The sequence below is a fragment of the Paralichthys olivaceus genome, chromosome 24, assembly GCF_024713975.1.
Source record: "Paralichthys olivaceus isolate ysfri-2021 chromosome 24, ASM2471397v2, whole genome shotgun sequence".
In the NCBI taxonomy this organism is placed as follows: Eukaryota; Metazoa; Chordata; class Actinopteri; order Pleuronectiformes; family Paralichthyidae; genus Paralichthys; species Paralichthys olivaceus.
In genome coordinates, this window is record NC_091116.1 from 5,275,928 (window position 1) to 5,292,694 (window position 16,767).

The 16,767-nt window shown below is 41.9% G+C and overlaps 1 protein-coding gene across 1 annotated transcript in view; it reads right to left on the bottom strand.

Annotated features, from left to right (window-relative positions):
* mgat5 (alpha-1,6-mannosylglycoprotein 6-beta-N-acetylglucosaminyltransferase) overlaps positions 1-16,767 on the bottom strand; it is a 67,146-nt gene that overhangs the window by 40,582 nt on the left and 9,797 nt on the right. The window contains exons 2-3 of the mRNA XM_020103376.2: positions 13,961-14,433; positions 9,031-9,195 (exon numbers count right to left, since the gene is read on the bottom strand). Coding sequence (XP_019958935.1) covers positions 9,031-9,195; positions 13,961-14,201 — 406 coding nt within the window. The 5' untranslated portion in view covers positions 14,202-14,433. The remainder of the gene's footprint in view (positions 1-9,030; positions 9,196-13,960; positions 14,434-16,767) is intronic.

Consider the following 16,767-nt stretch of genomic DNA (forward strand, 5'->3'; position numbering starts at 1 on the left):
TAGCCCTTAAAATAGCAGCGTCTCTGAACGACAATGTGATGTTACACCACAGGGTTATTTTTCCTTTTCCTTCTCGGGTGCATTTGTCCAACTCTATGAGGTAATCCCACCTTCAACAACTCCAGAATTGGATTGAGCACATCTGGTTTATGCTACATCTGGTTTCTGTTAGTCTCTCTCTCTCTCTCTTTCTCTCTTGTGATCTTCTGACTTTCTTTTTTGCTTTCACTGATTTCATTTACAGGCACTGGACACTTTCATGTCTCCCTTGTTCGGTTCGGACCTCATGATTTTTCTGATGCTGGTATTAATACAATAATAATATTACAGTGGCAAAAGGAAAGACCACTACCACTGAATTGACAAGACGCCGGCGTCGGACACATGGTCGGACGCAGCTCACATAGGTGATGACGACGTTGAAATTAATGATGTACCAATAATCACTACGGTGATTCAGCCGAGGAAAAAACCTGAGAGGGTGAAAGTGCAGCTTTCCCCGTCTGTGTGTTCTCTGATCCACTGGTTGAGAAGCACTAATTTTAAATGCACTTTGCAAGACGATGCAGAGGTAACGGTGTGTGAGTTTGCATTCATCTCAGCAGCAGCTCATCCATTAGACAAAAGGCAGGCTGGCTGATGGAGGTTGTCCTTTCAGCTAGAGATGGAGAGAAGATGGGCCTTTACCTAGCCTCACTGGGTCAAACACTGGCAAATCAAATAATCTATACAGTCGCCAGACCATAGACAGTTTAAAATTGGACGACGTGTTTCTGCTTCAACCCACTATCCAGAAATGAGGCCAAATGCTACAGGCTCTACGATGACATACAAGAATGAAAATTCAAGTGAAAAATGATTTGTCTCCATCGTTTCATCTGACTCTGGCACCAAGGTTGAGAAAACACTAGCTCTTTCATTTTTATCATATGAATACTTTAAGCTTAACAACTTAATAGTGTTGGACCAGAACCATCAGCATTTAGATCAAGCAAGTGATGAAAAATACGATTTGCCAAATTAAGTTGCCGGCAGCTGTTTTTTCAGTGTCAGATAGATTTTCAATAAACTTTTAGGTAAATATAAGAAGCAGGTCGGACTCAGAGTCGGCAGATAGCCAAAGCCAAAGGACTTGGAATGGGATCAAAACAATTAGGACACCCCTAATGGTATTTATTACGTGGGGTTTTCTCTGCCATTTCAGCAGGGAGTATGGAAAAAGTGTATATTTTAAAGTGACATTTCGGTATTTGTGTTTTGTTTGTTACTCTTTTTATTACTTTTACGAGCATAAACACTTCAATTTTAAGAAAATCTGTTGCCTAGGCCAAAGCGTAGAGAGAAACAGTCAGACTGTCTGAACGTTGCATTTACAACTGAGTGTGTCAATGTAGTGTAAAAGGTTGAAACAATATGTAGCTGTCATGATGTGAACTATAATCACATTGTTGGCTGTGTTGTTCACATGAATAATATCATACATTTAAAAAATATATATATAATCTCAATTTCAGGATGTGGGGCTTTTTCTGGCCTCAATGAAAAACTGAGGGTTATGGAACAAAATGAGACATTTAAAAATGTCAGTGGAAAATCATAGCTGGCATTTTGCATGATTTGATAAAACAATTGATTGATTAATTGATAATGAATAATTACTTCCAGCCCATGTGGTAAATGTCTCCTCTCTCTGTCATAATTATTTTACTTTTGAATTAATAGATCTCTTTGGCTCTCCTCTGTTTATTAGAAAGTCGGGTCTTGACTGGATCCTTGTGGAGGAATCCCTGCATTCTTCCAGTGATCTGATTGGCTAGTTGTTGAGCTGTCATGCATGTATTGATGACGTTTTGGTTAGTTGGTCTGTTGGTTTAATCGTCAGCAGGATTATGCAAAAATTACAAAACAGATTTCCATGAAACTTGGTGGAGAGGTGGGACATGGGACAAGAAAGGGGATCCAGGAATGTTTTATCTCTTTCTTGACCATCGCTTGGGCGTTTTTTACATTTTTATAAATCAGGGAATAATGCATGGACAGCTTGAAAATCTAATGTAATGTGATACAAGTCTCTGGAAGTTATATTAGTTGTGTTTTGTTGGTGGTTCTGCACATGCCCTAAAAAAACTTGTTGCTTTTATCCCATTTGGGAGTGGAGCATGAACACCGCTCATGAGGAGAGCAGGAAATAGTATGACATATGTTAGCAGAGATATTGGTCAATGTCTCAATTCAGCCCTGATTAAAATAGCATACAGAGCACTGTATCTATAACCAACTGTTAGAGCACATGGTGCGGATTTAATGTACATTTCAGATGAAACCTCCAAACCTTAAATTACCCTGAAACCAAATGGAAAACATCTAGAGGAGCCTGCCACCTGAAGGCACACAGAGGAGCAACAAAAACACCAGCGGGGCTTCCCACTGCATAGGACACGTGTTTGGAGCCGGTCAAAACACATGCATTGCATCGCCTCTGGTCCACACAAGTGTTCCACAGCAAAGGCCCGGAGGCAAAAAAAAAAAACTGATCCAGATTTCCCCCCATGTAACCCTGCTCTCTGGCCCACAGAGTTTCCTCTTTCTCTCCCTTCTTCTGTTGCGAAGAGCGCAACGTCTGGCTGTAATCAATCCCTCTTTTGTGCTAGAGCAATCTGATCAGCCCACTCCTCTCTCCCAAAAATATCCAAGAGCGAGATTTGGATTTTGCCACAGAGAGCAGGGCAAGGACAGAAGGCGGCCGGAAAATCTCAATTAGCTCTCATCGTTGCAGAGCTATGACTAATGTTCCACTGTTTGATTCGGACAAATGCTGGATAGTTGTGGGCTTAAGCTGTGAAACGTACTGGGCTTCCTTGGCTGTGAACTTATTGTGAGGAGATGCATTGACTTAAAATCAAACTGCATATAGCCTCATACAGGTTTTATACAAATGCTCCATTTCCTGCCAACAGCTTCCTTGAAGGAAACATCTTTGGTTAGCTGCTGGAAATATGCACTTCCAAAAAGTGAAGTGAGTGGAGGCTTTAGTGTAACTGGCAAGCACTGCAGTGGAGCTGAAAATATTCTATGTTGTCATTAGAGAAGCAGCTTCCAAGCCACAGAGCTGCATAAAGAGGAACCAAAAAAAGATCTGTTTTTATTTTTCTGTAGGATTAAAACACGTCTATGAACAACAGTACAATTATACACTTGTTAGTCACTGGGTGCAAATCCATTTTTACATTATACCCTCAGTTCCAGTGTGGGTGTTTTCATGTGCTGCTCTATCTTCTGATTTGCTGCTTTTTCCTGAAGAAAAATGTTCTCTGAGGAAACGTAGCGTGCAGGCTGGAGGTGCAGTTGATGTTTGTGTGCATACGTAAGGCTGTTTGCATGTGGATTATTATTTTTAAAAAGTGCCCAGGGAAATGGCTGATTTTTGGTAGCAGTAAGCAGAGCAGATTGTATTCCTAATGGACCAGGGCTTTGGCTTCACTAGACCAATACTGGCACAGCGAAAGAGGAGACAATGGAGGAAAGAGGATACAGAGAAAAGAGGAGACAGAGTGCTGCATACACAGAGAAGCAGAGCAGCACAGTATCCAGAAGAGAGGGGGGTGCTGAAAATCTGTATTTCCTTTTTCTGAGGATAACACAACCCCTGAAAATTTCACAGTATTTCTAAAAATTACATAATCGGTGGAGTCCGCGCAAAACATTCACTTTATAGAATCAAGGTGGGAGGACAAATGTAAATTAAGATAAAGACAAAGAGAGGTGGTGGAAAAAAGCGGGGCGCACGTGTCCCGACCAATGGTGTGTCTGCCCCAGATGTTCCTCCAAATCCCACCCCTGCCCCTTAATCAGCCGCAACATCGAGAGCGATGAGCCTGCCTGTGGGGGGAAGTGAGGAAAGTGTGTGTGTGGGTGAAGACGAGTGGGTGAAACTGAGATATGTGTGTTTTTCCCCCGACTGACCTCAGCTCACTTTTGATTTTATTGATTCAAACGGTTTCACAGTTGATTCCTTAGGAGCTGAATCTCGTTTCATTCCTGTTATGCTGCAGTTTGCTCTCACTCTTCGTGTCAGTGTACAACACTGCAGCAACAAAGCAGACAAACAAATGTGCAATAACAGAACATGAGCTACAGAACTCACACTTATACATAATGTGGGTTTGCTGTGACGGATTCCTCACACAAATGAAAGTATGTACAAAGACACACACACAGTGGAAAGGCATGTCTGTGCATGCTGGTTGTGTGCCGGTTTGCATTGAGGGGAAAGTCCTGAGGAGGCTCAGTCAACGTCAGACCACCGCATAGGCAGGTCAGCTCAGGATGTGTTTGTGAGAAAAACTTCCTCTCCACAATCGCAACATCACGTATATGAAAGGTTGTGTCTGGTCGGCCTAAAAACAGACTCATCATGTTCCTGTATCGCTGTTGAAGCTTAAAAAGGGATCTTTGTGTCCAAGTGAACATTTGTGTAACATGGAATAAGTTCCCTGCAGCCATTTTTGACTTATCTTGTTAAAAAGGGAAGGATGAGCGGACAAAAGTACTGGGCAACATAATGCCTCCGGCCAAGAGCTGTTCCGGGCACAGAGGCATAACAATGATTACTATAGCAACTTAGGCCTGAACATTAAAGTTATGATGTAATAATGTTAAAATATCTAAAAGGAGGTAAGACAGGCAGTTGTACGTTTTTATTGTTGGCAGAGGAGTCGGTCATCCCTTTGCTGGATTCAAAATACCTTCACATTTACGAGGGATTCACAAGAAACAATGTGTGTGTAACCCACCATGATATTACTTCATTAATAACAGCCTCTGTGTAAACTCTCTTTACTATGTATATAATTACATTGCTTGTAAACTCCTGCTGCTGGAAATTATACTGGCGGACTCTAGCTTTAGGAAGCTTTGTTCCGACACAGACAGAAAATATCTACAAAGATTTACTAGAATCGTCCAGTATTAAATAGTCAATATCTTGAAAACAAAAACAAGAAATCAAAAAGCTCTATGACGGACATTTTTGTCACAGTCAGAAATAGTGACAAAAATTACGAAATTTCAATCATGGTGGACTTTTACGGTCCAGACAGAGCATGTCTTTTTGGACATGAATTGCAGAGCCATGTCGCCAATTGAAACCATTTTCAGTTAATAGGCCAAGTAATAATGTCTCTGTAGTTCATTCCAGCTTAAAACTGTTGTAGAGGGAAAACTATTAATAATGATACTAACTATAATAACAGTAAACAGACACAAAACATCTGCAGGGCTTGAACCCAAGTATTTCCACTTTAAATAATTATTATAATAATTCTGCTGTGTAATTTACATTAGCCTGCACGGTGATGAGTGTCACCATTCACGCTGGTGTTTGACAGCATGCAGGAGCTGACAGCATATCTCAGTGACTTATTAGCCCTCAGTGGGTTCATGTGTATGTGTGTACTATATTAGTATTGATCTGCACGCTGAGGAAGTAAGCAGGCCCTCCATAACATAATGGAGACCACAGACTCTGCTCTAAATCCAAGAATGAGGCCCATGTGATGTTTTTAGTATAAAAATGGTAAATGTGTGGTGATTGTTTGCAGATTACAAAAAGAATCCTTGAACTCCTCCTCTGGACATGTAGAATATGTAGAAATGAAAATAAAGGTCAGGGACTAATGACGCAATGAGCGTATGAAATTCTATCATGTCCCTTTCCTTTGTTGACATTAACACCTTGGATCTCATCTTTCACTGTGACTAGCAAACAGAGTTGCAACCGGATCGATAGCTGAAAGAGACAAAGCAGTGAGGACGCCCTGAGCTGTGAAGGCACAGGTCCCTGCTTACTGAAAAAGGCAGCTGTGTCACAGAGACTGAACACTGCAAATCAGCCAGGTGTCACTGGCAGTGCAGCCGAGATTGAGGGGACTTTGACAAGTTGAATTACTTACAAGGGATGGTGAAATATATCGTAGCCAGTTACACAGCTGCAAGTTACCACCTGACCATCCATTACTTCTGTAATGGGCTGTTTTTGTGTGCGTGAGTAGGAGGAGATTACATCCCCACGCGATGGTCCGGCCCAGAGATGAAACACCACTGTGGAGGTTGATTAGCTACATCAGGGGGACATGTCAAGCCAGAGTATCACAGACGGCTGTTGAACAGAGTCCCATTTGCCTCCTGCTAAGCAGCAACCCAGGCCAGATCGACTTGTTTTGATCCAACAAGGGTCTTCTGTGCCTGCTGTCTGTGGGTAAATGCAAGGCCGCACAAGGCTATTCCTGTGCAAGGCAGCACATAAAAATTGTGGTGTGTCAATACCGTTCCTCAAACAGTCGTAGTGGCTTTCACACCGCACACAATGGAGCATGACAGTAAAGCAATGAGAGAGGGTCACATTTTTTGTGAGATGAGCAATCAAAAGAATACAACGCTATTCCACAATGTGTGCACAGCTGTTGGTTCACACCATCAGCAGAGAGTAGCAGAAGACTAGGTGGAGTTACTGTCATATTGACGCAAGTCAACGTGAGGCTCAGCGTGAAGTGTGAGGCTTTGTTTCCAATGAAATAGTGTGCCAGTCTTTAATCTTTAAATATCGGAAATAGATTAGATAAAGAGTATTTGTAATGTACGTTAATGGCTTTCTTTCAAAAAAGATGAGCTACAAACACAGAACACTGTTGATGATCCCCGAACAGTGTGTGTCAGTTGTTATCATATAATATGTTTTGCATTCAGTTCAACAGGTTTTCAAGTCTCTTTAGTCCGGGGTCAAAGGGTGTTTAAGTTTTCCTTTAGGACAGTCAGTTAAAATACAAGACAAACAGGTTTTCAGTTTCATCAACATGGTGTTAACTCCACACGACCCTCTTCTTCTGCAGCAGTTTAATGGCACATGACAGGAGAATGCATGTCATTAATTGTTCTCTGTGTGTCCAGCTCATACTGTTTGCATAACAGTAATGGAAAAATCACATCTTCTTTTGCTAAATTTCTGAAAAGATTTGTGCAAATTCTGTATGGAAACTTTCCTTCAACCCATCCTCCACTCCAAGCCAGACAGAATAACATCCAGGGACAAACTGTGAATACTAACAAGGCCCGGGGATGGGCTCTGACATGCCAGAGTCCTGGGCTAAAATGTATACAATTGAGGTGGAAATAACGCAGTCCCAGGGCTGCTGCTCCGCTCCATCTTGATAGCAGCCTCTCTGAAAAGCAGGCATGTTCCCTCACTGTCCAGAGTCTTATCTCTGTAATTGCCTTACAGTCAGGAAGGAGCACTGGCGAAGCTGGCAACGGCGCTGCGTGCCACCCACTCCGAGACAGGAGACATGCTCCAGTGGAGACTCTGGAGTGCTCTGGGCCTTCAGTTCATTGCCAAGAGACATGTGGGCTCCACTTTCTCAGCTTGACCTGCATTCAGGATCAGAATGAGCCTCTCAAGGTACTGCAGGATGTTTAAAGCAAACAGGGCGCCTCAGCTTTATTGACATGTGTCACGGATTGAGGCACAAACGCTGCAGAACAGAGGAGCTGACCCTGACTGCCTCGAAACAGTGTATGAGATTAGTCTCCACAGTGGCTGGATGGAGACATTTACTGCCTGAGAATATTGTATTAGAGGAAACCATTCCGTTGTTTCCGTCTGAAACCAATCAGAGTCCGAAGCACTTGATATTACTCCTTCTAGTAGTTCGACCAGATTTCCAGTCTGTCTGCGACACGTTTGAAAGATGTTTGCGAGCCTCTTTAATCTAGTTTCTGAAGAGGTCAGATAAAATTTTACTTTGAGGATGATTTCAAATTGACAAATTGAGAAAGAAAAGTACAGTGGAAGGCTGATTGTTTGAGCATCTCCATGCTGTGCTGGGTGTTTGTGAAAGGAAAACACTGAAGTTCGATTGTCATGGTGCCTCACCTTTAGTTATCACAAATCTTTCACATACCTGAATGGACTTTTGACAGCTGTAGATGTAGAAAAGACACACACAAGACAGAAGAGACACCAGCAAACTGTCTTAACTTGCTCAACGAAGAACAAGTTATACATCAATTCTGTTAAAGAGCTTCAGGTACTCTATGTAATCCTCATACTTCCTCATCTTGAAAGTCTAGGGCAGTCTCTGATGTTAATTGTCTGGATAATTATCAGTCACTTCCACACACAGCTCATGTCCATTAATTAAGATAACTTCCTGTTATCCTACTGGAGGTTTTAAAAGAGGAAACCTGACAAAGGCAGCGTCGACCTTTGATAAGAGATGGCAGCGCTGCAGCTTTCATTAGGATTAGATCCATTCAAACGTGACTCTGTGCGACTCAATCGGCCTAATCCATTTCTGCATACATTGCTTCCGAGCACAGACTTCACATTCCTTCTGTTAAAAGCTGCGCAAACGACTTAGAGCAGGTCCCACCAGGATCCCAGGAAAACCAACACCTCCCTCTCTCAACCGGGCTGAATTCATCATCGGAGTGCTGGCAGGAAAATCTATAAAAACTAATAAAACGGGTCATGCAGCGTGAACACGGGCCTTATTTGAATTATGTCCAAGGATTCGGTCTACTCCTATAAAGTGCCTGGTGTGCACGTTGCAATACTGGCTGAGTTTAGTTGGTTTGAATGACTTGGGAATGTTACTTGCTATGGGAAATAGGAAATGGCTTCTCTTTTTTTCTCTATTTTGTTGTTCTACAGATGATAATTGGAAAGTCTGTTAATAATAATTGTTATTCATCCGCTGCCTTTGAAATGCAAATTTATCCAAGAGCTACAAGAGAAAAGGACGGCGTTGAATAAAAGCTTATGTTTTCTATAATTTTGCACCAAACCTTAACAATATCAGTTGAGAGTCGGGAGGAGTACTCCCCCTCTGACAGACATGGTGGGTCAAAGTCTGTCCTCCTGTGATTGTCAGAGGGTGCAGCTGTAACAGGACTAGCTTCCCTTTATAACCTCACTGCTTTACACCTTCAAACACTGCAGACGCTGCGAAGCAAAACAAAAAACAGGGTACATACCTGCCACGTTGACCTTCTCAGAGTTTGCAGCACTGGGTGTGGCTGTGCTGGTGCCACTGGTCAGGTTCCCCCCTGTACCGTTGTAGATGTTCTCTACCTTTGACTCTAGCTTGCCCAGCCTCAGCATGATGTTATCCAGCAACACTGCGAGGGTCTTCTTCAAGTCTGCAAGAAGGAGTATGAGTCAAATCCATGGAGTAAAATAACAGTCGTTATTTCTACACCAATAACAAGAGGATATTTAAGCATTTTAGCATCTGAAGTGCTAATAAAGGGAAATATTACAAATAATCTGAAAATATGTGGTTGAATTCCATTATTTAAAGGGAAACTTTAGACCAAAGCTGCCAAGGATACTTGATAAAATACTGCATGTACTTTACAGATGTACAGATTTGATTGATTCCGATCAACCACGATTAATTATTGTAACGAGGAAGCGTCCAATTCCTTCATAATCACGGCACTCATCGCTGCAGTGAATACATGCATGGAAATGACATAGCTGCCTGTAGTCTGGGGAACATTGCTTGGCTACATTTCCATCTCCATCTCCCTCTACATAAAGTCATTGGATTGCAGGCTTCAGGCTTGAGGCTTATTTAAATGTAAAACAGCAGCGGCATCGTCTTTGCAAGTGACCTTGCTGTTTAATTTGGGTCTTTGCATTTCTGTGGGCATCTTTTTGGACACGGGCATGTTTCTGCATAGGACACAGCTAATGGTAGAGTGGGCAGGAGGGATGATGTCTGATACAGTAACCTGCAGCAACTACAGTGACATTTAGAGAAATGTGAAGTTGTTTCAAGCTGCTGTACCTTCTACAGGCAGCAAAACTATTATTATGTTTGCACACACTATTTCTCTGCAGCCAAGAACTCATCAAACCTACACGTTATCATTTGTGCATTGGCTTCTATGTATGTGTTCAGAGCCTGATTCCGAGACCATCACGCTCGCTTTCCTCAGATGATGATAATTGCATCTTGTCTATCACATACAAACGCCACATTTTCCCTCACTGTGATGCATTTGACACGGCAGTTCTCATCACGTCAGAGAGATTGGCAAGGGCACCAACGAGGCCTGGCACGGCGCACCAGCCTGATTCGTGTGAAGACGAATGCCAGAGCGTTTGTCTGATTTGGACGATCCATGCGCGCCGGGAGGAGCTGATATACAGAAATCAGCACAGTGAGACCAGGGGGAAGCCAGACAGGAAGCTCAGGGGCAGCGGCCGTGCCAAGCTATCGGAACAAACCTAATTGGGCAAGAAGAGTTGAGTCCAGATTTAATGCTCACCTCCAAGACATAGGCCTGTGTCCACTGAGCGGTATAAAATTGTTTTAACTTATTGAATATATGACATGAGTTATGTAGGTGAGTGAAAGAAACTGTCTATACATTTGATCAAGTAGCAAAATGCTCTACTTCTTTGTCAAGTGTGAAAAGACGTTTGTATCAGCCTCTTCTTTACGATGGTTTCAGTTTAAACTTTGTCCAAAGGGCGATCACAACTTTAAGCTTGAGACTCCACGTTACTGAAGAATTTTGGAAATGCTGCTGAAAACCCCAGGGCTGCTAAAAATACAAGATCATTTGCTTCAACAGACCCTTAACAAAACTGTGAGTGTGATGAATTTCAAGGTTTGTTTTTTCCACAAAGTCATTCTTAAATTTGAGGTTTCTCTGATTTTTTTACCCAACTGTGACTCTGAAAACAGAACGTTCAGTTTTCCAGTAATCAAATTTGAAGGTTTGAGTCAGAGGCCTTCATTAGCCAGCGCATTCGGAAAGCATCCATGGTGCTGTGAATAATACTTGTCCTCTAGTACACTGACGCTGCTGCTGGGTGACCAGATGAGTAATAGCACACCTAGGGAAACATTTCTGCCTGTCTCAATATTTCTTAACAAGGTGATGCAGTTGCAAAACAAATCCAGCAGCAGTAAACACCCTGAACTTCACTTCCCTTTTGAGAATAGTGTTGTATCAGGTTATAATCTGGGTGCAAAATGACAATGCATTTTTCATTAAGGCCAAGACGTGACTACACTGGCATTTATACCTATTGTCTATCGTCATCTGTAAGGCAGCGGTCTCCGAATATGATCAATGTAATGTGACAAAGAGGAGACAGAAGAAGAAAGAGCACACAATGACCTTCCACTGAGGATAGCACCGACAATATAATCTCAGACAACACCCAGTCATCGCTGCAGGGAGCCGGATTCTCCTGAGTTCTCAGAGAGCAGCAGAGAGAACAAGTGCGATACGAGTCCACGCCACAAAAGATGCTGAACAAGTGCTGTAACAGGATACAGTGTCAGGTGGCTTGTCACGCCCAGCCACGCAGATCAGTTACAGGATGGGTGGAAAGGAAAAGGTCATGTCTTTGCTCTTCCTCATGTCACTTCACAAGAGGAGGAGGGAGATGGTATAACAGCGTCGTAAAAAAGGGATAAGGTGGAGGGATGTTTTCCTCGACGCAATAACTTTACTTCTGAGTTCTTGTTTCATTTTGTATTCATTGGTTGCCTGTACTGTTTTTTGTCATTATGTAGTGTGTTTCATAGTGTTTTGTTCAGTTTTGTTTGAAATGATCACTTCAGGAAAGTGCTCTATAAAAGAGTTAGCTATTGTTACCATTATTATTTTAAATGTCCTTGTTCCCAAGGTTGTAAGAAGTTCAAATAAATTATACCTCTGATGAACCTTTCAAAGAAATTATATTTTCTAAAAGATAATAATAGTAATAAGGTTTTCAACAAAGTCCAAATTCAATCGCTCCAACAGATGCTTTTAAAATAGCAATTAGTAGGAAGAGTTAAGGAATAAATGGACAAAGTTTGCAAAAAACAGTGCTGTAAACCTCATAAATCATTTTCAGATGAACCTGTTCAACCACTTAAGACAATAACCAAGACTACATTTCATGCTTCTCAACAGGTTGCTTACATACAGTCCAAACAATAACACAATGCTCCAACTGGGCTTCAAAGGGGCTTTCAGCAGATACAATATTAAATTCACATGCATTAGCACTTTATGGGTCATTTACAGGCAGCAAAGGCGGAAACCCTGTTTCCTCCTAAACTCATTACAAATCATATCAAGGCAAATCATCAGCCAATGAGTGAACACAGGGTCCGCCAAGTATCTTGCTGCCTCCCTATCTAATCAAGCACATGAAATGGATTTTGATGTGATATTGGAGTGCGGTCAGCAGACTGTGCCGCAGCTCTGACAGAATGGTGAAAAATCAATCCATCATATAAACGCAGCACAACAAACCGGACAGGATGCTGTTCCCTGGAAACTTGGACTGATATTACACAAAAGTCTATGGACATAAGTTTGGACCATATTTAATCAAATTAATCGCATGATTTACAGTGGAATAATTCTCACCATACAGATGTATTTCTTTCCTCGCTTATCCTTCATTATTAATACCAGGCCATATTGAATTACACATGACTAATTCCGTGATTTAATATGGCAGATGTTAAGGTTTGCTTTTCAATAAGCAGCTCAGGTTGTTGAGCTGCTTGACATTTTCCACGCTTGCATAAACCCAAACACACGCAGTTTAATGCTCCTGCAGAAGAACGCCCTGTAAACGTAAGCTCAAAACTCTATGCAAATACTGCACTGCTCTCTTCAAGTGCTCCAGCTTCTTTTCTTTCCACATTCACGGGGAGTTGATTTAATCTCCAGGAGCTTTACTGTATCCTGTTGTTTCTCTGGGTATTAGAGAACAATCAATTCCAATCTCAGGTTTCTAATGAAGCCTCCCATCGAGCCATACAGGTCTATTAATGGCATGAATAACTTATCGAAGGCTCTTCTGGACTTGTGCTATTACATTATTACGGTCCAGTGTCGCTGTATCATCGTTAGATCTCACTGACAGGTTTTTTCGGGAAAGCGGTAGAACTATTCCATCTCAATTTAAAAAGAAAGGGAGGGCAAAGAACAGCCCTACATCACCACTCTGCTCTTTGTTTATGGTCAAATGATGATAAATGAAACTATGGATCATGTAACATCAATTAATACATTACATTTACTATGATAACAGCAGGCTTAAGCTTGGTCTATGCTTGCTGTTCGCGTCCTTGCACAGAGCTGTGTTTTTTAACCTGACTTGCATCACTGGGCTCGTGCAAAGTGAATTGACCTGGAGCCTGCAAACATGTCTGTCTCTACAAACAATCTGTGTCTCAGTGAAGGAGCATAGAAACATCAAATGGCTCCTGGAGGAAGATTGCAGACAATGTCGGTAAAGGCACGGCATTCTACGGGAAACTGGAAAAACCTCTAGACCGGTTTATCAAGGCAAAAAGCGTGCACATACCTTAAAGGTCCAGTGTGTAAGATTTAGGTGAAAGGGAACTATTGGCAGAATTTGAATCTAGAATAATTCTCATGATGTTTTCACGAGTTAATTTCATCTAAATTGTATGAATTGTAGTTTTCTTTACCCCAGAAAAGACCCTTTATATTTAAATACTTTATATTTACATCGAGGGGACCCTCTCTACGGAGGCCGCCATGTTTTTAACATTAGTCCAGACTGGACAAACTAAACACCTTTTGAGTTTTTATGACAATTAAAGTCTACCACGGGTTCTTTTTCATGTTTGGAAGGAGAGGGTGGGGTGAGGGGTGTTCAGCTGCAACATGCAACTTCAACACTAGATATCACAAAATTCTACACACTGTACCTTTAAGAGGTACTACTGGAGGAATCAGGAAAAGGAAAACTGTTACTTTAAATTACAAAACAAAAGCTGAAGGCGTAGGAATCTTAATGACTGATCTGGAAAAACCTGGAAAAACCTGTATGATGATGCAGAGTCATTGAGCAATGAACTCTAAATTCTGAAAACATGAGTGAGTTAGGTTACATGAGCCGGTTACTCACCATAAGCGGTCATGGTTCCGACATAAGGCCCGTCCATGACACTTTGGTTCTCCTCGGCCAGTGCTTTGATATAGCGCTTGCTGAGGTCCAGGATCTGTTGCCGCAGCACAGCGCTGTTCTCATGGCTGGCTCGCTGCTGGATGGTGAAATGCAGCAGCATCATGCCCCAGATGAAGCCGAAGCTGACCAGGAAGAAGCCCAGCTTCTGGGACGAGAGCTTCCACAAAAAGGGTGTCGCCATGCTGACTTCAAGAGGGAGTTGTGGTTGGGGTCGATTGGGCAGAGGGAAGGTGCGCAGGTCAGGGGAGGAGAATCACGGGGGCAAACGGGGCATGGTCGTGTCAGTTGGTGTATCCGCGGTAGATTTTCAGGGGTGGACTGCTGCTCGTTTGCCTCACCAGCATGATTTCTTTCTCTGACCCATCGTCATCGTTCAGGAGAAACACGGGGGACTGAATCCAACCTGTCGCATCCTGCAGAGAGAGAGAGAAGAAAGAGAAAGGAAAACGAGATGAGTGGTTAGGTTGGTTTGTCTGCTGAACAAAGATAAAGTGGGAGTGCCTTCTCACAACCCAGTCCCACATGCACATGAGTACAAATAAAACATTGACAGTCAGAGTCAGCAGTGCCAGCTGCAATTCAGGCCAGTATTGAGAAAAAGTGAAAAATGTCCATCACAAGTTCTGAGAGCAAAATGTTTTCAGTGATATTAAAACAAAAGAGCATCAAATCTGAGCGATTTTTGGTGTTTATGAATTATTTTGATTTTATCGCATTAAAAACAAAGAGTACAACATGGCCTCTATGACCAGACTATTAATCTTTCACCTTTTTTGACATCTTTAACCAGTGACAGTGATTCCTGAGATAGAAAATTTGTGAAAAATTCATTATCTGTAGGTCCACTTATAAAAGAATGATTCATCGACTTTAGAGCGTGAGATTTTACTTCACAGCCAAAGTTCATTTGAATTTGTTGACAAACGGGAGGTGAAAGACAGAGCATACCTCACGCCTGTTACTTTGAGCAGAGCAGACAGTTTATTACTGCAGCGGACCACACAGCACAGACGCACACTGTATCCCTACTGGAGGTCTTTGTGCGTGAGAGATTTTACAGTATGAAGGCAGAACGGCGCCACACCGGTTGACGAGATGGGAGAGGTTGGGAGGCTATTACACAGTGTCACATCCTACTACATATTCTCTTTTAAACTGAGAAATGAGACATTTCGGTTCTGGAGCTATAGATTATAAGAAAAGAAAACCTACTGACAGTGGCTTCATTCATGAAGTGGTTTGACAGCAACTCTTTGGCCCCTTGGTGTGGAAGCCACAACCTCTTATTCACATCCTGTTACTTACACTTTGTTCTGCTGTTGCACCTCCATGTTTGAATTTTCCATTGTCTCAACACATTCATTAAAGCTGCTTTAACAACGTGTTGTTTGTAGATGCACACTTGTAGCAATGAATAACATAGTCATGTGTCTATAACTGACCTATGTCCGCAGTTTCATGATCAAACATTTTTTACACCCTTCATAATATAACCTCTAACTTGGTGTTTTGAGCTGTTGCTTCAGGGGATAATTTGAAGTAAAGAATACTAATTTAACCTCAAACATTTTGTTGTGTTGTTAGTACAACTTAACCTGCCTATGTAAATGCCTGAAGGCGAAATATTTTGTAAGGGAAATGTTACATGTTGATCATGCAGAATGTACTCATGTTCATTTCCTCTATGACTGATCATGCTGAATCCTGTGCAACTGATTGAATCTTCACCTGATTGCCTCAACTAAGGCATTGTTGACCTGATGTCATCAGAAGATCCTGACCTTTTGCTCAGAAACAACCTCAACCAGAAGGGGAGGAACAAGCCAAATGTATAAAGAGCAAGAACAGCTTCCCATCGGTGTGAATATTATAAACTAACCTTTGTCTTGTGTACCGTGCTCTGAGCATTAAAGTGTGACAATACTGTAAGACATTTTTTCACTCGTTCCTCGTTGTCAGAGTGGGATTGCAGAATTGCCACAACAATTTCCACATGGTTTTCAAACAAATTTCAGATAAACGTGAAATGCTTATTCTACAAATATCACATTTCTAGACATTATACTTTTCCCCTCTCTCCACTCCGTGAACATCTTCATAGAGCCGTGAGGGGAAAAAACCCAGCAGGCTAATTAATGTAGGCATTAAACTGTAATATGCTATTTCCATGCTTGCTATCTTTATTGCATATTGAACACAACCAGGCCGGTATCAACACATTTGGCCAAAACCATCAACCCTTTGCCCATAATGAAAAACAAGAAAGCCCTGCAGCACTTGGAGCTGTTAAATACTTCATCAAGTCTTTACCGACCTCAAAGCAATCTATATACACAACTAAATCATTTCCCCTGGCTTTAGGCATTGAGCAACAAAAAAATTAATTGCCAGCACGCAATCAAGCCAGAAGAAAATAGATGTTAGATGTTCTCTCATCTGCATTCAACTGCTGTAATGGTAAATGGGGCTAAGTGTGGGGAGGGGATTTTTTTATGCAGCCTTGCATTTCAACTGCAGCTTTCTTATGCTCTTTCAACCAGGATGGGAGCACAGCCGCTGCAACAGATGAAAACACTTTGCAATGCACGAAACTAAAAATATTCACCTGCTCACATTCTACTCAGCTTTATTTGTCTTTTCCTGAGACCAGTTTTATTGTGTCTGAAGCACAGCAAATGATTTGGATTATATCAGTGCTGAACTGGCAGCAGAAACTCAGCAACACCTTCCAGAGAAACACAAAAGGC